At 55.2% G+C, this 27,298-nt stretch overlaps 12 protein-coding genes across 12 annotated transcripts; 3 read left to right on the forward strand and 9 right to left on the reverse strand.

Moving 5' to 3' along the window:
* Nucleotides 1–339: 339 nt before the first annotated feature.
* Nucleotides 340–1,138, reverse strand: BKA78DRAFT_349564 (uncharacterized protein; the record flags this gene model as incomplete). Its single annotated transcript, XM_066890827.1, has 2 exons — nucleotides 340–976; nucleotides 1,038–1,138. The coding sequence occupies 2 exons, from the start codon at nucleotides 1,136–1,138 to the stop codon at nucleotides 340–342; spliced, it is 738 nt and encodes a 245-aa protein (XP_066747378.1).
* Nucleotides 1,139–1,906: 768 nt separating this feature from the next.
* BKA78DRAFT_70114 (heterokaryon incompatibility protein-domain-containing protein) lies at nucleotides 1,907–4,505 on the reverse strand. The gene is made up of 3 exons (XM_066893604.1): nucleotides 4,491–4,505; nucleotides 3,881–4,434; nucleotides 1,907–3,830 (listed from the first exon to the last, which is right to left on the reverse strand). Exons 2-3 carry the CDS (start codon nucleotides 4,419–4,421, stop codon nucleotides 2,035–2,037), a joined length of 2,337 nt encoding a protein of 778 aa, XP_066747379.1. The 5' UTR covers nucleotides 4,422–4,434; nucleotides 4,491–4,505; the 3' UTR covers nucleotides 1,907–2,034.
* A 639-nt stretch (nucleotides 4,506–5,144) lies between these two features.
* On the reverse strand, nucleotides 5,145–6,092 carry BKA78DRAFT_292215 (uncharacterized protein; the record flags this gene model as incomplete). The annotated part of the gene is made up of 1 exon (XM_066886018.1): nucleotides 5,145–6,092. The coding sequence occupies one exon, from the start codon at nucleotides 6,090–6,092 to the stop codon at nucleotides 5,145–5,147; it is 948 nt and encodes a 315-aa protein (XP_066747380.1).
* A 278-nt stretch (nucleotides 6,093–6,370) lies between these two features.
* Nucleotides 6,371–7,246, forward strand: BKA78DRAFT_70144 (uncharacterized protein). Its single transcript, XM_066893606.1, has one exon. The coding sequence runs from the start codon at nucleotides 6,649–6,651 to the stop codon at nucleotides 7,126–7,128; it is 480 nt and encodes a 159-aa protein (XP_066747381.1). The 5' UTR covers nucleotides 6,371–6,648; the 3' UTR covers nucleotides 7,129–7,246.
* Nucleotides 7,247–8,464: 1,218 nt separating this feature from the next.
* Nucleotides 8,465–13,149, reverse strand: BKA78DRAFT_70127 (uncharacterized protein). Its single transcript, XM_066893605.1, has 3 exons — nucleotides 12,397–13,149; nucleotides 11,049–12,344; nucleotides 8,465–11,000 (listed from the first exon to the last, which is right to left on the reverse strand). Exons 1-3 carry the CDS (start codon nucleotides 12,989–12,991, stop codon nucleotides 8,647–8,649), a joined length of 4,245 nt encoding a protein of 1,414 aa, XP_066747382.1. The 5' UTR covers nucleotides 12,992–13,149; the 3' UTR covers nucleotides 8,465–8,646.
* Nucleotides 13,150–15,290: 2,141 nt separating this feature from the next.
* BKA78DRAFT_70171 (uncharacterized protein) lies at nucleotides 15,291–15,995 on the reverse strand. The gene has a single exon (XM_066893607.1). The coding sequence runs from the start codon at nucleotides 15,873–15,875 to the stop codon at nucleotides 15,405–15,407; it is 471 nt and encodes a 156-aa protein (XP_066747383.1). The 5' UTR covers nucleotides 15,876–15,995; the 3' UTR covers nucleotides 15,291–15,404.
* A 120-nt stretch (nucleotides 15,996–16,115) lies between these two features.
* On the reverse strand, nucleotides 16,116–16,908 carry BKA78DRAFT_292217 (casein kinase substrate phosphoprotein PP28-domain-containing protein; the record flags this gene model as incomplete). Its single annotated transcript, XM_066886019.1, has 2 exons — nucleotides 16,116–16,804; nucleotides 16,860–16,908. The coding sequence occupies 2 exons, from the start codon at nucleotides 16,906–16,908 to the stop codon at nucleotides 16,116–16,118; spliced, it is 738 nt and encodes a 245-aa protein (XP_066747384.1).
* A 639-nt stretch (nucleotides 16,909–17,547) lies between these two features.
* Nucleotides 17,548–18,401, reverse strand: BKA78DRAFT_292218 (haloacid dehalogenase, type II; the record flags this gene model as incomplete). The annotated part of the gene is made up of 2 exons (XM_066886020.1): nucleotides 17,548–18,122; nucleotides 18,227–18,401. 2 exons carry the CDS (start codon nucleotides 18,399–18,401, stop codon nucleotides 17,548–17,550), a joined length of 750 nt encoding a protein of 249 aa, XP_066747385.1.
* Nucleotides 18,402–18,716: 315 nt separating this feature from the next.
* On the reverse strand, nucleotides 18,717–19,638 carry BKA78DRAFT_70176 (uncharacterized protein). The gene is made up of 2 exons (XM_066893608.1): nucleotides 19,553–19,638; nucleotides 18,717–19,448 (listed from the first exon to the last, which is right to left on the reverse strand). The coding sequence occupies exon 2, from the start codon at nucleotides 19,279–19,281 to the stop codon at nucleotides 18,778–18,780; it is 504 nt and encodes a 167-aa protein (XP_066747386.1). The 5' UTR covers nucleotides 19,282–19,448; nucleotides 19,553–19,638; the 3' UTR covers nucleotides 18,717–18,777.
* On the reverse strand, nucleotides 19,394–20,008 carry BKA78DRAFT_364456 (structural toxin protein RtxA; the record flags this gene model as incomplete). Its single annotated transcript, XM_066892522.1, has 2 exons — nucleotides 19,553–20,008; nucleotides 19,394–19,448 (listed from the first exon to the last, which is right to left on the reverse strand). The coding sequence occupies exons 1-2, from the start codon at nucleotides 19,834–19,836 to the stop codon at nucleotides 19,394–19,396; spliced, it is 339 nt and encodes a 112-aa protein (XP_066747387.1). The 5' UTR covers nucleotides 19,837–20,008.
* Nucleotides 20,009–20,442: 434 nt separating this feature from the next.
* Nucleotides 20,443–21,020, forward strand: BKA78DRAFT_304844 (putative chaperone/heat shock protein Hsp12). Its single transcript, XM_066887654.1, has 3 exons — nucleotides 20,443–20,552; nucleotides 20,608–20,698; nucleotides 20,752–21,020. The coding sequence occupies exons 1-3, from the start codon at nucleotides 20,519–20,521 to the stop codon at nucleotides 20,897–20,899; spliced, it is 273 nt and encodes a 90-aa protein (XP_066747388.1). The 5' UTR covers nucleotides 20,443–20,518; the 3' UTR covers nucleotides 20,900–21,020.
* A 989-nt stretch (nucleotides 21,021–22,009) lies between these two features.
* On the forward strand, nucleotides 22,010–22,910 carry BKA78DRAFT_349571 (Ca2+ regulator and membrane fusion protein Fig1-domain-containing protein; the record flags this gene model as incomplete). The annotated part of the gene is made up of 3 exons (XM_066890828.1): nucleotides 22,010–22,085; nucleotides 22,150–22,477; nucleotides 22,538–22,910. 3 exons carry the CDS (start codon nucleotides 22,010–22,012, stop codon nucleotides 22,908–22,910), a joined length of 777 nt encoding a protein of 258 aa, XP_066747389.1.
* Nucleotides 22,911–27,298: the final 4,388 nt, after the last annotated feature.

The following is a 27,298-nucleotide window of genomic DNA, read 5'->3' on the forward strand; positions in this document are numbered from 1 at the left end:
CTGAAAGTAAAGACTACTGAAGGAAATCGACCTCGCCCGAAAATCTGCGGAAAGACCCATCCAACCAGACGGATCCTTATTGGACTTGAAAACCGCCACCCACTTGAGAGCTTGGCCAGCCAGTTCCAGATACTTTCTTAGGACAAGATCCTTGACTGCAGCATTCTTTAGGGTATGGCCGCTTTGATGATTCTCCTCGGACGGACCTGAGATGGAATTCGGACACACGAAAGAACGTGGAGAGGGGACTGATCAAGAGCTGCGTCGGCTGGTCATTCTTACTTCCATCTTGTTTCAACCCTGGATAAGTCCCGGAGTGGATGTCCGTGAGGTTCTTCATTAGAGGAATTCGACTTTATCCTCAAATCTCTTCTCAGGTGGTGCGCCAGATGGCTGACAGTCTGACTCGTCGTCCGTAACCCGCATGAGGATCTGGCATCCCAACTCGGGATGTTCATCGAGAAGTTCCTTGAATGCCGGATCCTTTCGAAGCGTCGAAATTTGTCCTGCTGCGTACCGCAGGACCAGGGCGCGCAGAGGGTCTTCATTGCCGGTCGTCCGTTCTGGCAGCTCAGTGGTGGCTTTCAGAATTCGACAGAGTGCATCATTGGCGATGGTGAATTTTTTCAACGTGATGCTGTGCTGTAATTTCCACAGACATTCCCGCTGGAAAACTTTTGACCCTAAGCGTTCCCCCATGGCATAGCAACGAGATACCATCACCCATTCACATGAGTAGTAGAGGCTTTTACGTTTTCTGAGCCATCCATCGTGGTATAAGAAGTCCGCAAAGACAGCAAAAAGCTCAGGATCTTCCTGGCAGTCCGGAATCTTTCCAGTCTGTGCCTCTTTGAAATATCCACGCAGCTGGATCTTGAACTTCTCGGATGCGTAGCAGAGGAGGCCTTCATGGATGTAGAAGGTTCGCTTGTGGGAAACACCGACTACAATTTCAATGACCCGAGTGGAAAGGTAGCTGAGTTTGATTGTCAGCGTCAATAAGATGGCACCGGGGCGATGACAAATTTCGCACATACTTCGAGAGCCTTTTGACCTCAGCTTCGTTAAACTCATGTGAATCATCGACCTTGGCGGTCTTGGTCTCCTTGTAAATGTCCTCTGACTTTGATGGCTCCATGGCTGTCTTGGTTTCCTCGAAAATTTCCTTTGACGTTGGAGTCTCTCTGGCTGGAAAAGGGACCGGTGGGTTGAGTGGTTGGCTCAATGTAAACAGAGTGAGTCCTGCTTTTCCATACGAGTCTGGCTGAACAGCAAACACCGGAGTATCCTCGACTTCCAGGTCGATGTAATGTTTCTCTTGTGGTGGCGAAGTTCCTTCTATTTCATTCCAAATCCAAGTAACGATTCTTTGTGTGGTCGGCGGGCGCTTGACGATCAAGCATTGCTGGGAGCGCTTTCGTCCTCGGATCGGCTGGTGGGTCTGTTCGATGTCAGTGCGAGTCGCAGAAAGAATCTCGAAAAACGAAGGACCAACAAACCTACAGGAGCCTTCAGATCACGGTTTTTGGTTTGTGCGAGAGGCGCTGAGCAGGCCGACTGCTGGTGGAAGGCAGCTTTGTTGCCTTGTGCTGGAGGTGCCGAAGAGACCGCGCGCCGGTAGAGCGCAGTCTTTGTCGCTAGTGTCGAGGGGTTGGACTGGTCGTGATTGTTTCGAGTAGGTGTTTGCGCTGGCAAAAAGGTTGGAGTTGAAATTTTTTGGCGCACACAGCGAGCAGCCCACGACTTGAGGGCAGGCGCGCACCGATGCGACTTCCTCATCGGGCCTCCCGCCTGGCTGCCGTGGCTCGCTCTCAGAAATAGGTATTTTCGAACCCAATCGTGCCGCTCGCTTCAGAAGTGCAGAGATCACGGGGGGTTGCCGACGAAGATTTCGGCTAGGGCGAGTCGCTGTTTTACTGCTCCTTGCACCCATCCCATCTTTCTCAGCGCCCAGGTCTTCATTTCTTCTGTTCTTGACGCACTTGGGTGATACCCATGCGCTTGGAATCTCTCAGACATTTCAAGTGTCACTCATCATCGTACTTCCACGCGACAGACTTCTGAGTCTTGAAACAATCTCTTCGGGCCCTTCAATACCCCTCTCCCAACACGAATGTAATAACTTTCTCCAGGAACAGCAGCAAGAATAAGAAATTGGACGGAGTCTCTCTTTCGAACATCTGGTTTGATGTATTGTCCGATACAGAGGCAGTGGACTGGGTACCAGTGGTCATTTAAGCTTTTGGGGAACTGGAAGTCAAGCAAGATGAAGATAATGTCGTGCTCTAGCTCGTGAACAGCTGAAGAAGGACCCTCAATGAGATTTTGTGGAGAATCGGTAACCCCTTCGAAGACATCATTGTTCTTCGACGTGAAATAGTCTTCGCAGTAGATCTTATCCTCGAAATTAATGTCGAGCCTGGAGTACCGGAATTTTGGGTACCGATTGAGGAGGATATGGCCTTTGCGAGATGCCCCTTCCAAGAATAATGGTTTCCCTGGGTGGTTGATCCAGAATCCGGCCTCCTCCCTGTCTTCGAATGTTTCAATCGGGCTTCCAAATTCATGGCGAAATCTGCCATCGACGACAAACATCGACGGTTCCATCACATTTCGGACGAGACCTTCCCGGGCTGTTGAAACGACTCGGAAGTTGAGCCACGACCAAGTGGGTGGAGTTCTTGGGAAGCAAGACGAATGGAAAGGCCATTCACCGTACGACATGTCATAGAGTTGGATGGGATCTGCCGAGAGTCGAGCCCAAAGAAGATCGAACGGAAGCGTTTTCTCCCAAAGTCCAGCTGAATAGTTGCTCCGCATGTACGGAAGGACTCTTGATGCCAGGCCGGCGATCGCATGTGGCCAATCCGTGGACTTCGTTATGTCCATCTCGGTGTAGTTCAGGACGCAATTCCACCACACCTTAGACACAATTTCAGTGGTGCTGGAGCGAATAATGTGATCGAACTTCGTCTTAATGTTGTCGTTCCCAGGCGGTGGGTCATACTCCTCACATTCGCACGATGTATGCGATCTGCACTCCCAAACCATTTCAGACCGCGTAAAGTGAACTGTGCGACGTGAGAGCAGTCGCTCTTGGAAAATCCATGCTCTTAGGAGCAGAGGGAAACGGCCACCATCTGTCCCATCTCTTTCCACGCCCGTTCCAATAAAGCCGTCATGGACCTGTTTAAGATAAGGTCGAGCGATTATGTTTTCTCCGAAGGCGTAAGACTTCAATGGTCTTGTTGTTGCTGAATCAAACACCCGGTCCACAGACAGTACCCTTTGTTTCAGTAAGCCCCCCCAGCTGTTTCTTGAGGCAGTTGCAGCAATATTGAGATACGAGTTGCTGTACATTTTTGCCATTTGCGACGCTTGATTCTCCCAATCTTCTGCGTCGTCCTGAATGATACAAAGGGAATCGATCCATATGTACTCACAGGACACGAGCCGAGTGATCTTGATTGCGTCCTGGAAGGTAGGGGGAATTTCAGTCCAGTCGATTGAAACTTGCAAAGACCCAATGTTTGTTGATAGGGCTTTGGGAACCCGTTCTGCATCAAACTCAGATCCCCAACAGTGACTGAGCGTTGTGTAGGTCACCTCAGAGTCCGACTCAAGCTCAACAACTCTTATGGCACCTTCCGCCACTTGAATAAGTCTCTTTGGGCAAGAGCCCCCTATTCCATTTCCAAGTGTCTGACAGGACTTGTGTTTCGTGTCACATTCAAAAAGCCAAGCGCGCAAGGTGTCGCGAATGGAGTCGACTTGAAAGGTCATTGGAATGTCCGCAGATGGCCCAAAACTTGGGTGATACGGTATCGAACCTATTTCACGTCAGAACCGGCATACTTCTGCAACACGTTTCCTGACTAGCCATTTGTAGTGAAGAATTCAACAGGAGCTTGAGCGTGTCGTAAGCCACAGAATAAACGGCACCTTATGTCGTGAAGGCTTTCTTCCGTGTTTTTCAATTCTGCCATACCCGGCTTGCCCATTCTGGATAATAGCAAACCACGGCCGGGCCTAATCTCGATGACGAGGTCCCACATGCGTTTTCCCCACAATTCTTCTTCGGAGAGACCGGTCAGGTCCAAAGAGAACCTTTTTGATAGTTCGGAATCGGTATTGAAGAGCTTAGCTGGTACGTAGGATCTGTCGGCTTCGAGGGGCCAGAAGAGATCACAGCCTTGACTAAGGATTGAGCAGAAAGAACAGCCTTTCTCTGCAGCTTCCCTTATACTTGCAAATGAGGCGAGGTGATGACGACTCAGACGATCTTTAATGCTCATCGTAATAACACGATGATAGGGCTTGAGAATGGCGCTGAATAATGGTTGGTAGAGCTCATACTGGAGATCTAAACATGTTGAACATCTGACAGTCTCCGTTCCGAGTCGCGCTGGTCGATCGTCCATGTCGTGAGTGATGCTTGGAGTCATCAGCTAAGCTATGAGCGAAATTTTTCGAACCAGGAACAAACAGACTTGTTGAACAAGAACTGGAAGGCAAGCGGATCAGTCGTCAGATGCAGATGTCGTTCGGCTCAGCCTGATGACCACGGCCCCCACAGCCCCGCGTACGTCATCATTCGTACGACGCGAGGAGAGGCAGAGACACCACAAGGCTGTGGAGCTGCAGACAAACTGCCACGTAGGTACGGATGAATTAAATCTTCACTATAAAGAAGACTCTAGAGCTGTATAGGTCGTTTGCATCGATGATGGGTCTGACCTTATCCTCCTGGCCTGGCTCTTCTACATGGGCAATCGCGTGCTGGCTGCGTGCTTCCAATAGGCCGCCTTCTACCAATTCTGGCGTAACAATTTCTTTATCTTGCGGCTCAACTGAAATCCTGCAGATCGACAGTGTCCAATTTTTTCCAACACTGAACATGGAATGATGCGTGGATCGATTCGTCTGAATGATGATTCTCCAACAAAGCGTGTGTACCAAGCGGGCAGCGGACCGCCAGCGGCCGACTACTCCCAAGACACAACACAGTCCAGCGGTGCAATCCAAAAGGCGTCTTTGGTATCCAAAACCGAGTCCACGCCATGTCCAAACCAAACAGCCAGGAGACAGAAACCCCCGCATCCCACAAACATGTCTCGCCCTCTCCCTTCACTCTTCCCCCATGCTCAATGCAACACGAACCCGACCAAAACCATCAACACCACGACAACGCAGATGACAGCCATCAACGCCGCGCGAAACCACACTCGATCCCCCGTCTCGTAGCTCGTCAGCCCGGCCATGACCTCCGCGTGATCCACACCGCGCTCCGCACACCAGCCCCTCGTCGACCTCCTGAGCGACGCGACAGCACGAATGCGCCTGATGCGCCTCTTCGCGACGACGATGCTCAGTGTGATTTCGATCAAGACGCCACCCAGCGCGGCGAGCCCGCAAGCGGCGGCGAGCTGGCCGCGGAACAGGGCGTTGGTTTTGTACTTGTGCGTGGCGGCGTACGTCTTGCCCAGGGTGGTCCAGAGGATGGGGACGGCGATGCACCAGACGATGCCGACGCAGGTGGTGAAGAGGCGGATGGTGTCGGGGATGGAGAGGGCGGTTGGGTTTGGTGCCGGCGGTGGCAGGCGCGGGATGCTGTAGAGTTCTTCGGCGGAGACGGCACGATGGCGAGAAGATGTGGTTGACGAGTGGAGGCGGATTGGAGCTAGCGCGCGTGATAATGATGGCGGGTCTTCTTGTTGTTGTTGCTGCCGCTCAGGAGATGAGGACGATGAGATCGATGGCGGCGTCAAAGGCAGCGATTCCGACGTCCCGGGGGGTGTCAGGGCCAGCTCCGGTATTCTTAGGTCTTCGCCGCGCCCGCCTCCGCGTGTTCTTCCTTGCGAGGTCTGTCCCGCATTGCCCAGGTCCCCGTGAGAGCGCCGCTTAAGCGCGTCGACACTGGCATACGGCGGTGGACTTGAACGGGCGCTGTCTGAGCTCGAGCCTAATTCCAGATCGTCGGTTCTGCAGCTTTGCTGACGGGTACAGGCCACCAGCGTGTTGTCCGTGTTTTCGCCCGAGTTGGAGGAGCGAGGACTGCCCCTCTGCTGACGGCTTGCTGGGAATCTGGCCATGCTGGCTGTCGTTGATTGAAGAGTGGATTGTGACGTAGGCGGTTAGAGGTGCGTCGGATGGGTAGCCCGGGGAGGATCCGCAGGTGAGAACGGCGCGATGAATAGACGATGGGTTCGACGGCGAGGACCTTTGGTTGGCCGAGTCCGAGGTGAAGTGCAGCAAAACAGCTGAACAGAAAAACCGATGCGTCTGATCAACCGATGCCAGTTGATTGAGCTCGTTCTCCACAGACCCTTCTTGATGATATAACTGCGATGGATGACGATGGGTATCGATACGAGGGTTGCCGCGTCGTGGTTTCGACCGTCAGGTCACGCACTCTTCCTGGCCAATTGATGAGAAGCGGTACGCAGGGAGCGAGGTGGACGGAGAGAAATTGGATGACTGAGCAGATGGATGAAGACGGCCGGTGGGGTAAGGTAAGAAGGTGAGAAGGAGGTGGTGCTGTTGAGCTGAACAGCGTTGACGGAAGTAGTTCTTTCCCATCTTACCTTGGAGCGATCAGATCAGATCAGATCGACGACGAGCAAGCGAGCAAGCCAAGATAACTACACAATGTCGGATGTGTGGCTGATGCAAGTGAAAAGGATGAACAAAAGTCCCAGTCCTCTGATTTTAAGCAGACACGCAATACCAAGGAGGAGGCGCAGGACAGGAGTGAGGGAGCAAGAAATCTCACCTGCGATGAGGAACCTCAGCCACACATCTTCTACCTTGTCCAAAATCCATCCTCTCACCTCACCCAACTTTGAGCAGGTGGGCGCGGCGCAGCGCAGCCACACACAGCGAGTGATGTCGTCCCAATTTCTTGACCAACTACATATCGTCGCGGGTCCACCACCCACCGTGACCGCGCTCTCTCTCACTTGTGTTAAAGTAAAGACACCAAAGTCTTCTTTACCTCACCATCCGTCCACGCGCTTTCTCCGATCTCCATGCTCTTCCTCTCCTCCCAGCCCTAGTATCAATCTGTGCCCATCGACTGGTAAGTCTTGCCTCACCAACTCTGCTCGACCTCCAGCCCCTCCACCCTAGTCCCGCGAAACGATCATCGAAGACGGAACAAGTCTTTTAGCACAGCCCAAACCAAACGCAACCACACCAACCACACCACCAACATCCCTCTTCTAAAGCGACCAATTACCCCACAACATCCGTGGTTTGTAGAGCGTGCCTTGACCATTGCCGCGCGACCCTCGACATTCGTCCCATGCACCCACCACCAGAGAGAAAAAGTCGGCATTGTTCAACCGCCGGCAGCAATGAAGCGATCAAGGGAAGAAGGCAGGAAGGGAAGGAGGCAGTGCAACAACTTCTCCTTGGCCGAATGAACCAAATCTTCTCAATTCATTATGTCCTGTCTTGAAAAAAAAGTCTTTCTTTGCACGTGCTTCCTTCGTTGCTCGCTCTCGCTGCAGGAGCCTAGTCAAGGCACGTACAGTACGCCTGCTCTTCAGTGAACCATGGCTTGGGCCTCTTTCGCTCCCAACAACAACAACATATCTTGACTGGGTCATCTCCTCGCTCTTCGTTGCGACTGAAAGAAAACCCTGACATGACAATAAGAAGAAACGCGACCCTTCCGCTCCATCAAAGTCCCCATCATCCATACACGCACGCTCGCTCCCACCACTTTGCTCCTCCACCCAAGTAAGCAAGCAAGCAATTACCAAGAATAAAAGAAGCCCGACCGCGTCAACTGCCGCCTATCCCATCCATCCCATTCCATCCGATCCGTCAACGAGCCCAACCGATCCAATCAATAACAAACAATTTAAAAAAACGGCAAAGGCAATTCTCTTTTACTGAACCCAACGCAAAAACGCTACGCAGCCGCCCAACGAAAAAAAACTCGAAGCGCAAACGAAAAAAGAGACGGCAAGCTACTACTAGTAATACAGGGTTATAAAGGTCTTTTGAAGATGAAAAGGTTGGGAAGAAATCTCGGTCTCTGTTGCAGAGGGAGAAGAATATATGGAAATCAAAAAAGAAGAGAAGCAAGAGCCCGCAGGAGCCGCCCAGAGGACTGGAGGTGGGAATAGGAGACGCCATATCAACAGGACCGCCCTCCAAAGAATCGCGCGTCGGCGCGCATCAGAGGCCGCGTGGGCAGGGGCCCAAAATGTCGGAGAGGTGCGACGAGACAAGTCGGATTGGGCTTGACTCGACTCGGGAGGAGCCACCAGCATTCCTTCCTCCGCCTGGCCGTTGAGACATATGGCAGTCTCGAGGTTGCGTTGCACACCTGCGAGACCGTTGGCAACGTCGTAAGCCGTGTAACGAAAAACCCGCAGTGTGACTCGGGAGTCGGGACGCGAGGGCGCCACGACGCCACATGTCTCCGAGGCTGATTGAGGCGCAACGCGGCGTTTCGCTACCACGGCCGATTCTGGACAATCACGATGGTGGTGCGCCGCCGCCTGTGTAGCGAGCGCCTGCCGCGCGTCTGGTTCCACGTCGAGAATTTGAGCGGAGGCCTATGCAGCAACCAAGAGCAATCAGCCAAGAGGAAGCTCAAGACTTGCGACGAAACGGGTGATGGTGTCCCGGTCTTCATTCGCCGTCTCTTCCCATGGCTTCGAGCATCTGGCGCGCCTCGTCGGGAATCACCTGCCGCGCTTCAGGGGCAGAGGTGAAGGAGTCTGCGGCTGACATGGTGTCTCGACCCTCTTCAGCCGGGCCCTCGCCTGCAGCCGCTGCCCTCTTGGCCTTTTCTTCCGCCAACGCCGCCTTCTCCTGCTCCCGCTCCTCGCGCTCCTTGTAAATCTCGGTCTTGGTGTTGTGCGCAAAGTTGAGCGCTTCAATGTACGTCTTGAACTTGATGAGCTCCTTGAGGAGATACTCGGACTTTTTCTGAAAGTTTGCCATTGCCTTGCCGGCGTTGGGATGGCGTGGAGAGAACTGTGACGGTGAGAGGGTAGAGTTAGCGGATTGCGCGTGAGCAGTGCTTGGACGACGCGCGGCTTGTAAAGACGAAGAAGCAGACAAATCAAAGGTGCGAGGCTCGAGCGCAAACAACGTTTGAAAATCGAAATCAGACGAGGGCTGGGACGTTTGGTCCAAGGACCGGACATGCAACTGCAGTCCATACGAAACGCACAGGCCGACGTCCTGACGGACGTCCCCGCGCGAGTCGGACGGCAGCGGCAATCCAAGCGGAAAACGATCATGGGAATCGCACTGAATACCTACCGCAATGAGCATCGGAGCCCTCAGCTCCTGATGCCTCGACAGTTCTTCTTCAACACTCTTGACATAGGCGGCGAGAGCCTTGAGCTGGTCCACTTCCATCAAGTTGCTGGCCATCATGCTGGGCGTCGGTGGCTTCCAGTCTGAAATCGGAACCTTGTCTCCCGGCAGCCTGGGCTTGACGTTTCCGGATCCGTGGTCAATCGAGCTTCGAATAGAGCTTTGAAGACTAGGCCTCGGCATTCCCACATTGTTCGACATGGGCGATGTATCCGGCCGGTTGATGCCAATGAGGGCAGGATTGATGACACCCTCTCCCCATCCATACTCCAAGTTGCTGACACCACCAACGAGCGGCTCCTTGGAAAGACGCGCAGCCCAGTAGTTGGCCGTGTTGACAAACTCCTTGACAATATCCGCCGTGTTTGCCTGGAAGAGGTGGACAGCACCAGTGGGAAGAGACAGGGCCCAGACGTGTGGCCTCTGCTTAGAATAGCCTGGAGGCGGCAGAATCGTCGCCAGAGTCTGGCGCAAGAGGAATGATTGGACCTCCTCGGCATTGTCGAGCCAGTTGCCACCTCCAACGACATCACCCGCCGACGGCCTACGCTTTCCTTTGTTGCGGGTCGACTTGCCGTGCGAGTTGAATGTAAAGAGCTTCATGTAACCCTTTTCGATGACGCCAAACACTTCGTTCCAGTTGCGGTCCTTGAAGCGCTTCTGCATAGATTCGAGATGGAACTTGTGTTTCAGGATGCCCTCCTTTGCCCACGGTGGTCCGTGAAGCTCCAAAGTCTCGTCCTCGAGCAGCGGTGCGGTCCGGCCAAAGTCCTCACTGTTGGTGGGCACGTGGTTCTCTTCACGAATCATGGCCTGGTTCAGGAGGTTCGCAAAGCCAATGGACGGGTTGTAGTCCACGGGAGAAAAGTGAGAGCCTAGGGATTCAACTGACATGGATGTACCGGTCTTTCCAACGGAATAGCTGCTCCACTTACTCGAAGGTGCAGGGCTCCACACAGACGGCTCCTCGAGGCTTGTGCGACTCGATCCCAGTGTCGAGTTGGGATAGATCCTTGGCCGAGACCTGGCCTTTGGATTCCAGCGAGATGCGGAACGGAAGTCGGAAGCTCGGCCACGGTAACTTGTCGTGTCGGATGGAGCCTTGCTGAGCACCGATGGCGTACGGCGCAAGACTCCACTGACCGACAGGCTGTTGGAAGAAGTAGTCGGGTTGCTCGAGTCGCCATGCAGCGGCAGACGTTGGCTCTTGATTGAGTTGTAAAACTCCTTGAGCACAATCTCAACCTGAGACTCCCACGCCTTCATGGGACCATCGAATGGTGCCTTGACCAATGCGGTGCAGCGGTCGCCAGTGCCCGAATCGTAAGCGTACCCATCCGACTCCGGACGATGAGAAATGGCTGGCTTGATTGAGAGACGGTTCCTCGATCTCTTGGTGCCCAACTCTGTGGAGCCGCGGTCACCAATATTGCCAAAGTCACCTGTCGGAGAAGACGGGAAATCGTCCATTGCAGTGGAGCTTCGAGAAAAGTCATTGAGGTGGCTATCGCTTTCAGAGAGCTCGGCCTCGACAACGCTCGTGATGGTCGGCAGTGTGTTCTTGACAAACTGTGTCCTGGTCATCTTGGACTCGATATCGGCCATGTGGAGATCGGTGTTGAGCAGCAGCAAGGAATAGCAAATGGTGTGGACGGCACCTGTCATTCTGTCAGCGACCAAACCTACCAAAGTCTTGCAGAAATTACCTGGCGCCTTGAAGCCGTGATTCGGGTTGCACTCGCACCATCTCAGCGCAAATGCATCGAGAACACGGTCAACTTCCTGCGTCTCACCCTTCAACACCAGTCGGTTGCAAAGATCGCGCATTGCAAGCAAGATGCTGAAGCCCGTCCACTCGTACAATTCCATGTACGCCTTGCGGCACCGCGCGCTGACGGACGTCTTTTCGCCAAGCCATGCTGCAGCCCTGGATTTCGGCACAAATGTCTCAACACCCTCAAACACCTGCCTCGCCTTTTCGCGGTCGTCGTCCGTCGGCTCTTCGTCAATTGCAGTCAATGGGCGGCGCGCCTCAATCGATGGTCTGGTTTCGTGACCGTCAATTTGCAACACGGGCAGATTCGAGGCGGAAGAGTGGTACGCGTCGCTCGAAGTGTCAGGGTCCGGCTGTTTTCGCGTTCCCTCAAGCGGCAAGGCCAGATCCGACACGTCCTCGCCGTACCCCTCGTCAGACGAATCTGGATGCAACCAGACCCGGGACTTGCCCTCGCTGACGTCATTTCCGCTTGCGTCCTGACGCGCAGGATTCATAATCACCCAACTGTCCTCGTCCTCCATCTCTTTCTGCAGCGTCTTGTGGGGTGTGGTGTGTAGTTCGGAGCCGTTGGCCTTTGATCGAGCATTCTCCTGGCCAGGAAGCGGTGCGAGTTGAGGGGGTGCAGGGCTGGTGGCAGGTCTCCTGGACTGCTCTGGGACGGCCATGAAGGGACCCTTTTCGGCTGGGGGAGGGGTCGAGGCTTTATCCTCAGTACCGCTGCTGTCCGCCAGGAAGGACGAGTCGTCGTTCGCCCTGCTGCCCTTGCTGCGTTTCACCTTCAGTTTGTACTTAGGGCTTTGCTGCACATCGTCGGAAGCAGGTGGCACGCTGTCGTCCGTTCCACGGGAGCCCGGTTTGACGGGGCGGATTGTAGCATCCTTGTGGGGCTTGTACTCTGGGGAGAAACCAGGCATTTTATCTACTCCATCACGGAGAGGGCGCTGCTGTTCTCGGCTGTCGTAGTGCGACGCCGCGGGCGAGTCGCTCCTCGGGTCGTTCAGATAGGGGGTCATTATCTGACGCAGGCTTGTCACCGAGGCACTAGGTACCACGGATTCTGGAAGCTCCGTGCGAGCTTGGCCCGGGGAAGGCATAGGCGGGGCAGCCGATTGTTCGGTTACGGATCTCTTGCGGCGTCTGAAAAACGACGAATTCTTTTTGTTCAACACAGGGGCTGGTCGCTGGTCGTCCTTGGCGTGCGTGTTGCTATGCGTGTGCTGGGATGCTGCAGCATGTCAGTACTTGGATGCATTTCATTCGCTGCAGTTTCGACGCACCATGCACAGAGTTTGCAGGCGTCGTCGAAGGACGCCGGTTATTGGGCTCAGGAGACCGCTGGCGTTGCTGGTCCTGAGGCGGCAGCCCCGCCGTCTTCGGCGTTTCTTGTACCTGTTGGTTGTTTTTCCTCGCGCCGAACACTCGGCTGAAGAAGCCACGCTGCTCCTGCTTGGGCGGAGCTGATGTCTGGGTTGCGGGAGAGGCGACTCGGCTGTTGGACGCCGAATCTGCAAAGGCCGACAAAGAGGGGAGCCTGGGGAGTTCGTGGTTGCTAGACGAGTTGACAGCATTGACAAACTCTTTGGCTTGGCTTCGGATGTTCTCGTCGGGCCCTCCTCCTGCTGCTCGAGGCTTCCCATTCCACTGCTGCTGCCCCTTGCTGGACGACGATCGGAGACTATTTTTACGCGGTACGGGTGCCGGCGTCGCAGAGATATGCGCTGGCGGCGACGTATAGGCCTCTCCCTGGGAGAAGTCGTAACTGGAGTTGGATGTCGGGGCACCCTGGTGCCGGCGGGACCCTGTCGGAATTGTTGGAGTGGGCGCCGCATCGTAGCCGCCAAACGACATGACATCCGGCCGTCCTCGGTCCATGATGGAGTCGCTCTGAGGTTGCTGAGATCTGGGGCGCTCGCTGTACCTCTCCTCAAAAGTTGGGGAGAGTCCTACGCGATGGTCTCCTGGGCGGTTGCCAGTAGGAGTGCTGTAGCCAAGGTCGAGGCTTGAATTCGAACTACCCTTGCTGCCCTTTCTCCCAGCGCCTCTGACATGATGTGAATAGCCCTCGTCGGCGAACAAAGGCCTGTTGCGGCTGGCGGCGTCGGTGCTTGTTGCCCGCGAGCCGGCGCTGTCTATCCTGTCGAGAACGGAGCGGAAGTTTGCGGCGCTGTTTCCTCGGCGCGAGGAGTAACGGGAGAGGTAGTCGTCGGGTTGGTCGTAGTCGACGGTAAAGGAAGCTTCGCTGCCGTGGGTGCGGAGGATGCGCGGAGGGGAGAAGCGGGCGAGGGTGGAGCGATAAAAGTCGTCGTCGTCGTCGTAGCGCAAAGAAGACGAGCCGCCAAAAGGCGTGTGGAAGGTGTCACTGCCGGAGGGCAGGTTCTCCAATGAGAAGAGCATATTCTCTACGACGGACGACCTTGTGACATCCCTGAACTTGAGGTCGTGCGAATCGCGCGACAGACGCGACAGGTCGGTTGCTGTACTACGTCTCTTGTCGGTGGGCGTCTCGTCGGCGAAGAAGGTTCCCGAGGGAGAGTTTCCCGTTGGAGCAGCACGTCCAGCCCTCTGCGCATGCATGGGTGGAGTCCGGGGAGGAGACGCTGAAGGGTCGTTTGAGGCAGTAGCGCCCGTCATGACTGCGGTAGGAGAAAGCGAATGCGCTGGTGGGCGTGGCGGGCGTCGATGGCGGGCTGCTCATGGGCGCAGCGTCGAGGTGTCACGGCGCCAATCCAATGGCTTGGGGAACGCGAATTGGGAGATTAGGTATGGCGTCAGTGGAGGGCGGTGTAGGTACGACGGTCGCTGGATTTTGTGGTGGAGTGAAGGCCGGACGCAAAGAAAGCCCCTGGAGAAGCTGGGGAGCCAAGCGCGGCGGCGGCGGCGACAGCGGCGCGACGGAGAGACTGGGGGAGCGCGCGGGCCGTCAGGAACAGAGAGGCTTGAGAGAGTAATAGTAGAGGTTGTTAATGCACTTTGTGCGACGGCGGACGAGGGCCAGGATAATATCAATCTGCGGGGCACACGATGGTTTCAGTCGACCGTGGGCAGCCGACAGGGAATGGTCATGGAGTAGCTTTTCTGCAAGGGCGCTGCAGATGCATTAGCCGCTCCACCGCGGATCCAAGAGTGGTCATTCAGCATTTGTCCATTTCCATTGTTGTCTCATTTCCCTTCCATTATTGACGATAAGCTGAGCTGATGATGGAAGAAGTGCCTTTGTTTCAAACACTGGCGACGCATCCTTGTTGTTGCATCCTCCTTGTCCCTGTGCCTGTCATCCACATCAGTCGCATCCATGCTCGGCTGTTCGCTTGGCCCTCGACTTGCGGATAGCCGAGCCATGCGCTCTCCCCAAAACAGCAACACCTCATCTCGTCTGTCCATCTTTCGCTCCAACCGGTCACTGGCGAATTGCGACGCTCCGCTACGGCTGCCGACAACGGTCTCTTTCAACAAGTTGCCTGACCATGACACCAACAAAAAACTGACGGACGACACGGAGCAGCCGCAAACTTTGTCAACTGTCAGTTGGCCTTCCTATCCGAGACCTTTCCATGTCGCCGTCAGTTGTCATGAACAATATTGACCGACTGACTGCCCATCTCCCGATCCCCTCCATCAACGCGTCCAATATTTGACAGACCACACCCACCCACTCATCAGCCTATTCAATCAATTACCATTACCTTCCCTGCCCACCTCCTCCCCGGATGGTAGACTCCGCCTCCGCCCGCCAAATCCAAACGTCCAGTCGGGCCCGTCAATATATTACACATTTGACTTCTTGTGGACTTTTTGCTGCCTCTGACGTGCATGCGCAGCCCTTAGTCAGAAAAGCTTTTCTTGACTCTTCGTGTTCCGCACCACCATGACCACCATCACGATGTACCTACCCCCGTCCGCCATCACTATCATAGACTTTTTTGGTTGCCGTGTCTCTTGTGCGTCGAGGTCGTGATTGACCGTCCAAGTGTGTCAGATAAGCAGCTCTTGACTTGTTGGATATGGACGCGCGACACGCTAGCTTCTTGACAACGTAGGTGCCGTGGTGCCCCTCCATCGCGATACCACGCCATCTGATCTGCAAACCCTGCCCACGGCCCCGACCCAACCTGCCAGAAACTCCCTACATCGACTTGTGGTCGCGTCGACGCGTCCAAGAGTGTCAGACAGAGCCATTTGATCCATCGTTCTTGGACATGTTGTCGCGCGCGACACTACTACTGCAGCTTTGCCAGGTACGTACACGGCCAAGCTCTCTCTCCACCACGCAGGCAATGTACCCCACCTACCCCTCGTGATGCCTCCCTCCCTGCCACGCGATCAGATCTGCGAACCCTGCCCTGCCCCATCCACACGTTCCTAGCCCCCCACAAACCAACCCAGCCAGCCAGCCCCTCCTGACCGCCGTCTCGGCACTATCACGCGTCTCGCTGGGCTTGTCCCTGTATTGCGAACTGCTCGACGACGCCGGACTCAACTTTCTTTCGAGGTACGATGGACGAATGGAGGATGGAGACAGACGTGTGGATGGGAGGTACGTGGCAAGCGCTTGGAGGAGAGATGGCGATGGAGGAGTAGGTAGGGGCAGGTTTAGCGGTTTGGTCGGGTTTTGTGTGGCTAGGAAGGTGGGTTGAGGTAGTTGCGTAAACTGGCAGTTGATGGTAGATACTGGAGACTTATGATGATGGACTGCATGTAAGAGGAAGAGAATGAAATGGCAGACTGAGGAGAATAATGAGAAACTAAACACCTTCATTTCATGTCATGAACGTTTGTCGGTGTCCAGTGTCTGTCGAATATGATGCCGCAAGCACTTCTTTTTCTCATGTCGTTTCTCGCAGGCTATGCAAGCACATCCGCATCGTGTTGTTCCCTCCCTGATGCCCCTTCTATACCCATGACCGGAAAGCCGTGTGCTCTCTCGCCATCTCCAAGACGAAATAAATGCCAAGTCAGCAACAACCGAAAAGCCTCCCCTGGACCCCTCATCCGGCACTCATTTCTTGCCCTTCTTCTTGTTGGCCAGCTTATTCTTCTGCAGCGCGCGCTGCCTCTCGTCCCTGGCAATCTGCTCCGCCTTTGCCTTTTCATGCTCCGCACGCTCCTCGGCCTCGGCCTTCTTGCGCGCAGCCTCCTCCTCACGGCGCTCGCGGACCAGCTTCAAGCGCTCCAAATCCGCGCGCGCCTGGTCCGTCTTGCCCTCGGCGTGCAGCTTCTGGTAGCGCTCCTTTGCCTGCTGGGCCTGGAGGGCCTCGCGCTCGCGCCGCGACAGCTGCGAGACGGGCGTCGTCGTCTTCTTGGGCGGGGCGGCGGCCTCGTCCTTGCTCTTGGGCGCCGCCGCCTGCTTCTGCGCCTTGGCCGTGTGGTTCGGGTTCGCGGGCATGTCGTCGTCGCTCTCCTCCTCGTCGGACGACGATGGTGGCAGGTCGCCCGGCTGGGCTGCGCGCTGCGCGGCTTTGGCTTTGGCGGCGTCCTTGCGCGCCTTTGCGGCCGCGCGCCGCTCCTCGCGTGTCATTTCGGCGGCGGGCTGCTTGGGGCCTTCGTCCTCGGACGACTCGTCCGAGTCTTCCTCCTCTTCTGACGAGCTGTCGTTGTCTTCTTCCTTGTCGCGCGGCTCGCCCCACATGCCCTCGACTTCGCCGCTGGGTCCCAGAGGCTGCAGGTTGCGGCTGAAGTGCTTGCCACCTGTGATGTGATGTTGTCAGTCCGCTGTAATCCTAGCCTGGTGGAGAAGCCTTACCGCCCCGCTTGGGCTTCATGAACTTGCCGCCGCGGCCTCTGCTAGACATGATTGCTGAGGTGTGTGAGGGTTGTCGTTGTCTGTGTGGGACAAAAGACGGCGGGGTATCGAGTGAGTCGAGAAAAGCGCGAGTAAAGGGCCGCCTGTCAAAAGTCGAAGACGGTCGAGGAGAGAGTGTGTTCGAGAAGAGGGACTTGGGATTCGAGGCTCGGTGGCCGGTCGAGAGAGAATGATGAGTGAGTGAGGAGGAAGCGAACAACCAAAGACGGCGGACAGAATAATGACGACGAGCAGCGGAGTCCTCAGCGTTTGTGAACTGACGGCCTTGGTGCTCTCGGGCAGCCTCGCCAGCCAACCAGCCAGCGCTCAGGCTTTTGTCAGTGAGGCCCCTCGCTCCAAATCGAGCCTAGCGCTAGGGCTGAGCGCCTCACCACCACAAAATCTCGTCGACCGCGCCAACACCGTTTCTTTTTCTCCAACTTCGAAAAAATTCAAGCCCTTCATATTCACTCTGACACCCGCATCTTTGCTCCATGGGTACTTGGAGGGGAAAGTGGAGGGTAGACTGATCCGTCAGCTTACCCCTGAGCCTGATTCTAAGTGATGGTTTTGGAAATTTGAATGGCGATACATGCTGCTTGCTTCCTCTCGTGTAGAATCGACCCAAGTCATCAACACGCTGTGACGTTCAACGACTGCAATCGCCTTCGCTGGATGCTTCCTCGAGCACCTTGGGCAGCTCGTCCAGGCCCTTGAGCACAACACTTGGCTTCCACTTGTCTCCTCCTAAGCTGTCCTGCCACCCGTTTCCCTGCCTGTCCACCCACGCCGCCTTCATACCGCACGCCCTCGCGCCCGTCACATCAAACGGATTGCCGCTCACCAACCACACATGGCCCATCTCCTCGCTCGTCTTCCCAACACGGCTCGCCAAATACGCGTAGACTTCCGGGGCCGGCTTGTACATCCGCACGTCATCAACGCTCACAATGTCGGCAAAGACGCCGGCAAGCGGCGCCAGGTCGGGCGAGCGCTGCACACTGTTGGAGACCATGGCGGGCGTGCCGTTGGAGAAGACGACGGGGGTGATGGATGTGGACGAGGCGAGGGCGCGCATGCAGGGCGGCACGTCGGGGAAGACGGAGAGCGAGTCGTAGGCGTCCATCAGCGCGGCGATTGCGGCGGCGCTGAGAGATTCACCTGCCTCGGCGAGGGCATGGTGGAGGGCGTTGGCGGTGACGGTGGAGAAGGGCTCGTAGCAGCCTGTGGTAAGGCGGTGGTGTCAGTCGGCTGTGGGATCACGACAAAGTGCATGCTAGCGATGCGGAGGTTGTGTCGATGGGTGGAATAGGTATGCGACCAGGTACTCATGCTGTTCAAGCGCCACGTATACTCGAGCTGGTACTTCCGCCACGCCGCCGCTTTCGTCTGCGCCTTGTCGTGGCCAAAGTGCTCGGCGAGCTTCTCTGCTATCGACTCGGTGGAGAGGAGCGTGCCGTACGCGTCGAAGGCAACTACAATCTTCTTCTCTTGGGTGGCCATGTCGAAACAGAAGCTAAAACATGCGAGGGAACTTGACGGCTGTTGATGATGGTGTTGCTTCTTGGCTGCTGGTGTTGACAACCGAGTGCCTCTCCTCCCCGCAGGCCGAAAGCGGAGCTCGTCCAATGCCTGTTCCCATGACATCAAGCGTGCCGGCCCGCAGCCGAGTTGGATGCTCTCTCCATTCGCTGCATTCGATAACCACAGCAGACAGGGACAACTCCTGTTCACGAGCCTTGGGCAAAAGTGTCATGCAGGACACAGCAAAGCAACGCGTGCAACCATCTCGACTCACGGCCACCCTAGGAATAGCTCTAGAAAGCAACCAGGGTCAGCATCTCGAGCTTCTAAAAGCGGAATCACCCTTCTCTCGCAATTAGCTGCTGGCACCACGCCTTGACGAGCTCCCCGAGAAAGCCATTCTCCGCACTCTGACATGCTCCGTGCTGATAACGCCATCCTCACGTTCCCATTGCTCGCGTTCCTGAGTTTTGGTCGAAACAAGCTTCTTTGCTCGTGTTCGTCCCCTACTCAGCTGATTCATGGCAAAGCTCCATCTTTGGAGCTTGGGCAGATGGGGATGGGGAAGGATTGAGCTGCCGTGGATGCGGCAGAGAAATGGCCCTTCAGTGGGCAGCGCGTGTGGCGCAGGCTGTGGATCGGTAGGAATTGCATGTGGGAGATGTGGAAGGGCTCTAGTGTTTGGGGCGTGGAGCAAGTGGAGAGACACTGGAGCCGAGGACTTTCTTTCGTCGATTGTTCTCTGGCAAGCAAGGGTGCAAGGAGGGTCTAGGGCAATTGGCCAAGGCGAGTCAATAGACTTGGTCCGAGGGCGTGGTCTTTGTGATTGGCGGACGCATTCACGGCAGTCATGGAGCATTTTGCTTGTGAAGACGACAAACGAGAGCTCCAAAAGTCAATTGGGAAGGCTTTGGCCGTGATTGAGTGTCTCGGACGGCTAGCGCCGATGGTCGAAAAGGGTGTGAAGAGGGCTAGAAATCCTCCAGCTTGTAGACCTCGTAAGCCGGCTCCTCGTAGGGGTGGGTTCTTGACAAGAAACAAAGTCGTCAGCCAACATGTGCTTGTCGGCCGTTGCAAGACTGGCGGAGGCGCCTCCAGGAACAAAGGGCCAAGTAGTGCAAGCCACTTACTTCTTCAGGGCGGCGACGGCCTCGCGTACCACATCTTGGCCCACGCAGAGTGTCTCAAATCTGTGCTCATCGAGCTCCTCAAGCTCCCCGACCTTGCCAATGTTTGGATTGGCCGATGCGCCGGGGCGGAACTGGCCTCTGCCCTGAGTGGTGAATCCCACTTCTGTGTAACCGCCTGGGCCTGGGTAGCGGCCGGCACCGGCGGCGAAGATGGCCTGCTTGATGGCGGGCATGGCCGGGATGGGGGCGAAGAAGACCAGCTTGAAGCGCTGAGGGAGCGACATGGTTAGGCTCTGGGTTTCTGACTGTGTGAGTTGACGTTGAGGGCAAGGCGCGGGGCTAGGCCATGGTGGTGAGCAGGATTAGCAGCAGGCTTGGGGCGGTGAATAGGGCCGGATCTGCCCGTTGCAACGCAACATCTATCATGTGGCGTAGCAGAAGGAAAGACTGTGATGCAAAAGAAAATCCGGTTTGTCCAAGGCGAATTGGCAAAAATGGAGGGTGACGGATCGCAGATGGCAATTGACGAAATGACCATGTCCGATTCCCTGCTTGCGTCGCCATTGGCCGCATTCGACACTCAAGCCACATGATGGCGCTGGCTTCCACCAATCGACGTCACTTGCGCCACAGCAGGCCCCGCGGTGACGTCTCGCAGGTGTTCCTGGAGGCGCGGGGTAACTGGGCTCATTGGATCTAGCCCACCACAGCAAGAGGCAATGACGCTGCTCTTTCGTAACGCCAGCTCTTGCCGTTGCCGTGCCTTGTTCGACGAATCTGCAAACAGAAGGCACCACACGCTCCTGCCCGCTGACCGGTGACGTCGTCCACTCGCTCAGAGCAATACAAAAGAAGCTCTCCTCCTCGTCGAAACAACCTCTCATCATCAACCAACTCTCAACCTCAATCACAAACAATCCACACACAAACACCTTTCAAACAACCAACCACCAAACCTCAATCAACATGTCTGACGCCGGCCGCAAGGATTTCTCTACCAGTACGTCGCCTACTGCACCACCTGCAGACTTGACACTTGCTAACGCACCTCACAGAGGCTAAGGAGGAGATGACCCCCGACTCCACCAAGTCCACCCAGCAGAAGGTCAAGGAGTCCGTCACCGACGCTGGCGACAAGGTCGCTCGGTAAGCTTCCCCGCTTCATCCCTCTTCCGCACCCCATCTAACACCCTCTTCAGCGGCTTCCAGACCGACGACTCCAAGTCCACCTCCCAGGAGGCCAGCGACAAGCTCGGCCGCTCCAAGGACGAGCACGTCCACGGTGGCACTGGCGAGTCGATTGTCGACAAGGCCAAGAACGCCGTCGGCCTCGGTGACAAGCACTAAGTGCATCACTCTCAATGGTTACGATGTTACGAGACGGGGACGCAGGATGATGGAACCGTGGCGGGTAGTAGTCCTATGATACCACTCTATGAACGATAATGGAATCGGAATCCTGAACAAACACTTCTGCCTCTCTGCTGTGAAGCTCGTACTGCATGACACATGAGCCAACCTCGTGCCTACCACCTGTGAAAAAAAATCATCTTTAGCCGGCCTGTCGGAATGGTTCTGCAGGCTGATTAGCTCTTGACCATATGCAAGCTGGGCATACAGGTACTACGCGTGTCAATATTGGTAGGGCGCTAGAATGGCAGTGCATGAATCCCATGGCGAAAAGCCGCCATTCACCGCACGTCGTTGAAGGGAGTACAAAAGTCTTGTAAGCGCTGGGAAGAGGCCTGGACAACTGTCGCCCAGAGACGCCTCCGCCGCCCCGGATTGGCGGGAAGCGCGGACCCTGGGCGGTTGCCGTGGCTCCACTGTGTTTACAATGGGGCCCGTGCACCCGTGCATCATGGGCGACGGGGAGGCTGGTAATGGTGGCTGGGGACCCTCAACCACCACCATTTCGCCTTCCAACGTCCAGCTCACAGTCTTCAGCCTTTTGAATTTTTCGCTCTATCCCTCGCTGCAATTCCCTCCCCTTTTCTCTCCACTTGCCCAAAAGTTCTGACATCAATCTTCGCAGCAAAGCTGCACCACCACACCAAACGGCCTGCATCTCAAAAAGATCGACCGAACCGAGTCAGTTTGCTTGACCCACGCTCTCCGCATTCCACGCCCATTCCAACTGTCTAATTTGAGACATTGGAAAGCTCCATCGACCGGAGCCAAGAGGGCCCACTGCCGTCGTTCATTCCTCGACCTTTTGCTCGAACCATTGTTTGCGAGAATTCCATTGCGCCCACGACCACTCTGTACCCGGCAAACGGCGTCCCTGGACCCTTGACACCTTTACACGTTTGGCGGCGCGCCCCAGCACTCGAGCTTTCCCGGCCCTTCGGGAGCCGTTGGAACAGGCGACAAAAAGTCTTGCCGTGGGAAGACGGTGTAGTTGCGTGGAAGCATCACTGAGGCAGTCGGTCGAGGCCACCGCGGCTTACCGCCACCATGGTCAAATTCCTCCCCTTCTTGGGGTACCACCATATTCTTATGATATTGATTGCTATTGCAATCATCCTCCTCTGTAAGGCTCCCACCCACATTCCGAACTGTCGTGGCAGCACGCGGCTAACACTTCTCGCGCACAGCACTCCTACTGGCCGGATGCTCAAGTACATCGCCTCTGATCCCCGGCATCTTCCTCATATCCATGTACTACAAGTCGTACACACCAACATACGACCCGTCACAAGTGGACCCCGGCGTGACAGCGGCCATTGCCAACATTGTCGGCCACGCCGTGCTGGAGGTGCGCGTGGGCTACTTTGGCATCTGCGTCAACCCGAACGGCGGCGCGTTCCTGTGCTCCAATAACGCGACGGCGCTGGCCGAGCAAATAAACGTCGATCAGGACCCCCTGAATCTGATTTGGGTCGCCCAGACGTTCAAGGATAGCATTGTTTTTCCGTACCTCATGTAAGCGCCCACCCCCTTGCCCTTCCCCCTTCCCTCGACCCAACACTAACACCTCCGCAGCATCGTTGCCATTATCCTCGCCTTTGTCACCTTCATCCTCCTCGCCACCTTTCCCGGGTGGCACGAAGAGCGCGACGCCGAAACCGGCTCCGACGTGGACGTTAAGCCCTTCCCGTCGCGGCCCGTCAGCCAAATCGCGCTGGCCCTCATCTTCATCGCGTCCATCTTCGTGCTCGTCAGCGTCCTGTGGCAGCACACGGCGTCGGTCGCCGCCTCCACCATCGCACAGGACCTGGGCAATGGCAGCGTCAAGAGCGGCGTCGGCACCAGCGCCATGGTGCTCGGCTGGTTTGCGTTCGCGCTGCTCATCATCGTCACGATTGGCCTGCTGATTATGATTTTGAGCATTATTGTGCTGGATAAGCTTATGTAGGGTGGTGATGGTGGTAAGGGTATGGGAAAGGGGGGTTGACGCTTGGGGATTTCGCTTTACACTTTCTTCTTTTCCGCCCTTTTTTTCTTGCTTGAATCATCGCATCGTGGGACCACATACCCTTGAGACCTGGAGCTCGTACGCAGCTCTGGGTTCCGGTACGGCGTGGCCATGTTCACAGCATATTCCCCCTCTTGCCATTTCAGCTATCTCCCTTTCATCTCATTGACTTTCTTTTCGATGTTTCTAATTCTCGGCACGAGCGGGCGAGCGAGCGAGTTAGAGTGAGCGATTGATGTGATGTTGACGTTGAGTCGAGCTTTTTTCCTTCACAACCTCACAACCTTTGGGTTTCTGCTTTTATGCATTGGCTTGCTTCTTCATGATGGGCGGCTGGGCGAGGATAGAGAAAGAGGTGGGGCGATGGACGGCGCATGGTGCATGCATGGCGCATGGAAGCCACAAAGTCGGAAAGATTGGAATAGGATCGCGCGTTGAGTCGTTACGGGTTGAAGACGGCGTCGACGGACAGGCGCAGGCAAGGAGAAATATTCGCATTGGGACGTGTGATGGAGGCGGAGCCGCAGCGGTGCGGTGCGGTGCACGACCAGAAGGGACGACGCGTCGAAACATATGACGGCGCGGGAAGACACACACAGCACAACACCAGGAGACAGCGGACACGGCGGTGGTCGGACAGTCAGTCTGCCGCGCAGCCTATGGACGGACGCAGAAGACACTCCACTTAGAACGGCGGGTACGCAGACGCAGACGTACCAGGAAATTTCCCTTTTCCTTTGGAGTTGGAGGTCGACAGATGGATGGATGCATACCAGAAGACGGACAGCCTTTGGGGAACTGCACTTGCACTTTTACCACTATTCTATATCATATTTCACTCATCCCGCACCTGTCTGGCGCCGCTGCTGGCGCGGCTGTTGTTTCGAGCTGAGCTGAGCTGAGCTGAGCGAGCGGACGGCATTGGGTGTGCGGGTTGCATATATTTATATAGACGATTCTTGTATTTTGCGAATGTGTGTGCCAAAGATGCTTTTCCTGGTTTGTTTGATGTGTTTGGTGCGAGAGTTGCGCTGGGGATGAGGTGTGTTGGGTGTGACGGTGCGCAGCAGCAAGGAAATCGGACCTCACTGAGCACGATTGCAGAAAACGAGAGGCATTCAGCCTAACGGTCACAGGGAGCTTTCGGACAGTCGCGTTTTGATTTGGACTGGACGTTTCGCGACCTGGGCGGGCAGGTGCACCCACGACACTTCCCAATCGGGCTAGGTTTAGAGATGTCGGCATGTCACTTGCGTTGGAGATTCTTTTTCTCTCCTCCATCTTCTTTCAACTCTAATTGTTTGGCACCTCTGCCAATCTGCCGCCTCTGCTGCATTGCACGTCGCCACTCTCCTTCCACCGCTTCACTCGTATGTTGAGCTTTAGAAGGGCGCAAGGTATAGTCCGCTCCTCACTCCTCACCTCTCTTCAATTTTGACATGTTCCACTAACGCTCTGCCATTATCAGCTATGGCTGACACAGGCGATCAACTTCCGACTACTCTTCTTCAGCAGCTTCGGCGCATGAATCAACAGCTCGAAACGGTCATCGCCGATCAGAAGCGCCTTAATTCGACCCTTTCCATCCTACAGGCCGATGTTTCTGAGATTCGGGTCACGATCGAGCGCCTCCAGAGGACGCTTGACAGTCTACCTGTACATCGCCGAGGGGCTGTCGGAATCCGATGATGAAGAAGAGTATAAGCTTATGGACAGTACACTCGAAGCAGCGCCACGGACCTTACGCGCTCGATCTGTGTCTTGCTGAGCTTGAAATCAATGTGTACACCAACTCCAAGCTCGCAAAGACAATCATGGTCAATCCACTCCACCCTTCCGCAACACACACAAATCGTACAAAGAATGACTACGACTGCCCCCCGACCTAAAAGCAGAGAGCATAGAGAATTTCTTCCGCAGCTGCACCTCGACATGTCTTCCAAGTTCAGCTGGTGCCTTCGATCCCTTTCCCCAACAATCGTTCGTAAAAAGTTCGTTTCAAAAGGACATTCTGGGAGGAAAGGGCGCCCACGAAGGAGCAAGAGCAATTCATTGGACTTGAATAGCTTCCATGGTCGTGGTATTGTTGGGGAAGATTCAGTTGCCAGATGAAAGATAGAAATGGTCTGCTGTGTGGTTGGCAAGTTGCTGAGTTTGCTCCTGCGGGACCGCTGCACATACTCACGCATGCTTTCACTGCTGATTCCGTGCTGCTACTGCTGATGCTGGAAGAATCGCAGCTAAGTATAAGGAGGTTGGAATGATAACATGGCTCGGTGAGAATGAAATATCATGGGCAAAATTCGCAGACGTGGTGCCCCCAACAAATGGTGCAACAACAAGTTCAATAAAGGAGACAGATCTGCGGCTACAAAGGGCGAAAAAGCAGCAATCATGAGGACACGGCAATGGGAAAACAACATGATGATGAGTAGTGCCCAATCTCCCCTGGTTTCCGTGAATGAAGACTACCGCCGTTTGTAGGTCACGTTTGGTGAGTTGGTCCAACAGTGTCCTACGCGTCCTCGGGATACCTAATCAGGCGAACACTAGGGAATCCTTTGCTGCAAGAGCTCGGAACCTTGCTCCCAGCAAGGTTCAAATCGTTTAATCGTTTTTACATCCACTTGAAATGTGCCGCTGTGGTGGAAGTCCTGGACTCAACATTCACTTGGGGGTAGTTGTGCTCATCCGCTAACTCTTTTAGGCAAGATGTTTAGCCCCTGATTTTGTCTGTTGTCCTTTTGGGTTGGCGACAAACAACATACGCGCGGCCCCCTTGCCAACATCCCTTTTCTCATTGCCCGAAGCATCGAATCCTCGTGAGTATGAGCCGTGGACGGGTGCGGTGGCTGATTGTGGATTCAGTGTTGCCGGTGCATCCGCTTGAGTTTTGTCGGACATCTGGTTTGGAGCGTACCGATGTCCTGCGCAATCGTATTGGAATTACACATGGCTTCCTAACACGACTGGCTAACAGTGGAGCTGTACACTGCTGCACATTGATGTTGCGAAGTCAAGATGCGATTTTGCAACTTGCAATTTCCCTGGGAGTTATCGGAACTACTTTGCAACAACCAAAGAAATATTGGGCCATGATGTCTGAAAAATCTCCAAAAAGTCTTGAATTTCCCTTCTCTGTCCGAAGAAAAACAATACTTGGTGCGTATATTCCTCGCAGTACCGAACTTCTACATATCTACCCCCTATGTTGCGTCGTCATGCCTTGATTGATCTCGCAGGCTGTGCACTGAGTTCAGGGGGATCTATTACATCCCTTCTTTCCAATGCTTTCGTTCGAATGGATATATAAGAATACCGTCTCGCTGTTTGTGTCTGATTTTCTCCACCACCGGCAGCTCAGTGTCTACAACACCTCAGAGTCACATCTTCAACCTTTACATTTGCAACCACCAACGATCAACATGCAGCTCAGGCTGCTCTTACTTGCCTTATATGGCTTTATGCTGGGCGCCATCATTACTGATGGCGTCTCAGCTTCCCCGGTTCCCCGTCCCCTTGTGGGCGATGTCGTCTCGTCTGCTCTCCCCGGCTTTGGTGTCTCCGCTGTCATCAAGAAAGCGGCTGAAATGGCCCCTGGTTCTCGTGTAAGTAGTAGTATCTTCTTCTTCCAACATTCTCTCTAACTCCATGTAGCCCAAGCCTACCCTTACTCCTGCTCAAGTCGAGGCGCTGTGCGAGGAAAGGTATTCGTGGGGTCATCACGCTCCAGGTTATTATCGCAGTTGTATTCGATCGGTAAGATTGTCCATCATCGTTCAAGTACTCTCTGACACTCCTTAGCATCTTCGCCCCGAGGATCGGTCCAACGCCGTCAAGACTCTGGAAACGCGAAAGTCCAAGTCTTATGAAAAGGAAATCCAGGCCCTGGTGTCCAACAGCATGATGGCAGAGCTGTCTGAGAAACAACAAAAGGCCATTGGCGAGGCGGCCAATAAGAAAGACAAGGCAAAGCTCATCACACAATACGTCAACGAAAGGATTGACAAGGCCCTCGACGACCTGCCCGAGGAAACGAAGCTGGAAATCCTCGCCGAAATCCCCAATAAGAAGGAGATGAAGGCCTTCCTGGAAAAATTCCCCATGTTCAAGAAGGCGGCAAAGTCTTTTTCCAAGTCCAAGCCCGCCAGCAAGAAGTGCGAAGAGGGGGAGGACAAGGACGGAGACAAGAAGTGCAGGGAAAAGAACCTCGCCGCCAAGGTCGCGCCGCCCACCTCGATTGGCGCTGGTACCGCCCTCGCCGCCGGTCTCTACAAGCTGAACGCCCACTTCCAGCCGATGAAATGGTTCAAGCCCCAGTTTAACCC

Source organism: Phyllosticta capitalensis, assembly GCF_038381095.1.
Source record: "Phyllosticta capitalensis strain CBS 128856 chromosome Unknown BKA78scaffold_2, whole genome shotgun sequence".
Lineage (NCBI taxonomy): Eukaryota > Fungi > Ascomycota > Dothideomycetes > Botryosphaeriales > Phyllostictaceae > Phyllosticta > Phyllosticta capitalensis.

What these genes read in the sequence shown, in the direction of transcription:
- BKA78DRAFT_70114 (XM_066893604.1), bottom strand. Translation starts at nt 4,421, where the DNA reads ATGGACGATCGACCAGCGCGACTCGGAACGGAGACTGTCAGATGTTCA. An exon ending in TGAATTCTTCACTACAAATG is followed by an intron (nt 3,831 to 3,880) that starts GCTAGTCAGGAA and finishes GACGTGAAATAG; the next exon opens with GTTCGATACCGTATCACCCA.
- BKA78DRAFT_70144 (XM_066893606.1), top strand. Translation starts at nt 6,649, where the DNA reads ATGTCGGATGTGTGGCTGATGCAAGTGAAAAGGATGAACAAAAGTCCC.
- BKA78DRAFT_70127 (XM_066893605.1), bottom strand. Translation starts at nt 12,991, where the DNA reads ATGGACCGAGGACGGCCGGATGTCATGTCGTTTGGCGGCTACGATGCG. An exon ending in GCCTGCAAACTCTGTGCATG is followed by an intron (nt 12,345 to 12,396) that starts GTGCGTCGAAAC and finishes GACATGCTGCAG; the next exon opens with CATCCCAGCACACGCATAGC. An exon ending in TCACGGCTTCAAGGCGCCAG is followed by an intron (nt 11,001 to 11,048) that starts GTAATTTCTGCA and finishes ACAGAATGACAG; the next exon opens with GTGCCGTCCACACCATTTGC.
- BKA78DRAFT_70171 (XM_066893607.1), bottom strand. Translation starts at nt 15,875, where the DNA reads ATGAAGGTGTTTAGTTTCTCATTATTCTCCTCAGTCTGCCATTTCATT.
- BKA78DRAFT_70176 (XM_066893608.1), bottom strand. Translation starts at nt 19,281, where the DNA reads ATGCTCCATGACTGCCGTGAATGCGTCCGCCAATCACAAAGACCACGC.
- BKA78DRAFT_304844 (XM_066887654.1), top strand. Translation starts at nt 20,519, where the DNA reads ATGTCTGACGCCGGCCGCAAGGATTTCTCTACCA. An exon ending in CCGCAAGGATTTCTCTACCA is followed by an intron (nt 20,553 to 20,607) that starts GTACGTCGCCTA and finishes CGCACCTCACAG; the next exon opens with AGGCTAAGGAGGAGATGACC. An exon ending in GCTGGCGACAAGGTCGCTCG is followed by an intron (nt 20,699 to 20,751) that starts GTAAGCTTCCCC and finishes CACCCTCTTCAG; the next exon opens with CGGCTTCCAGACCGACGACT.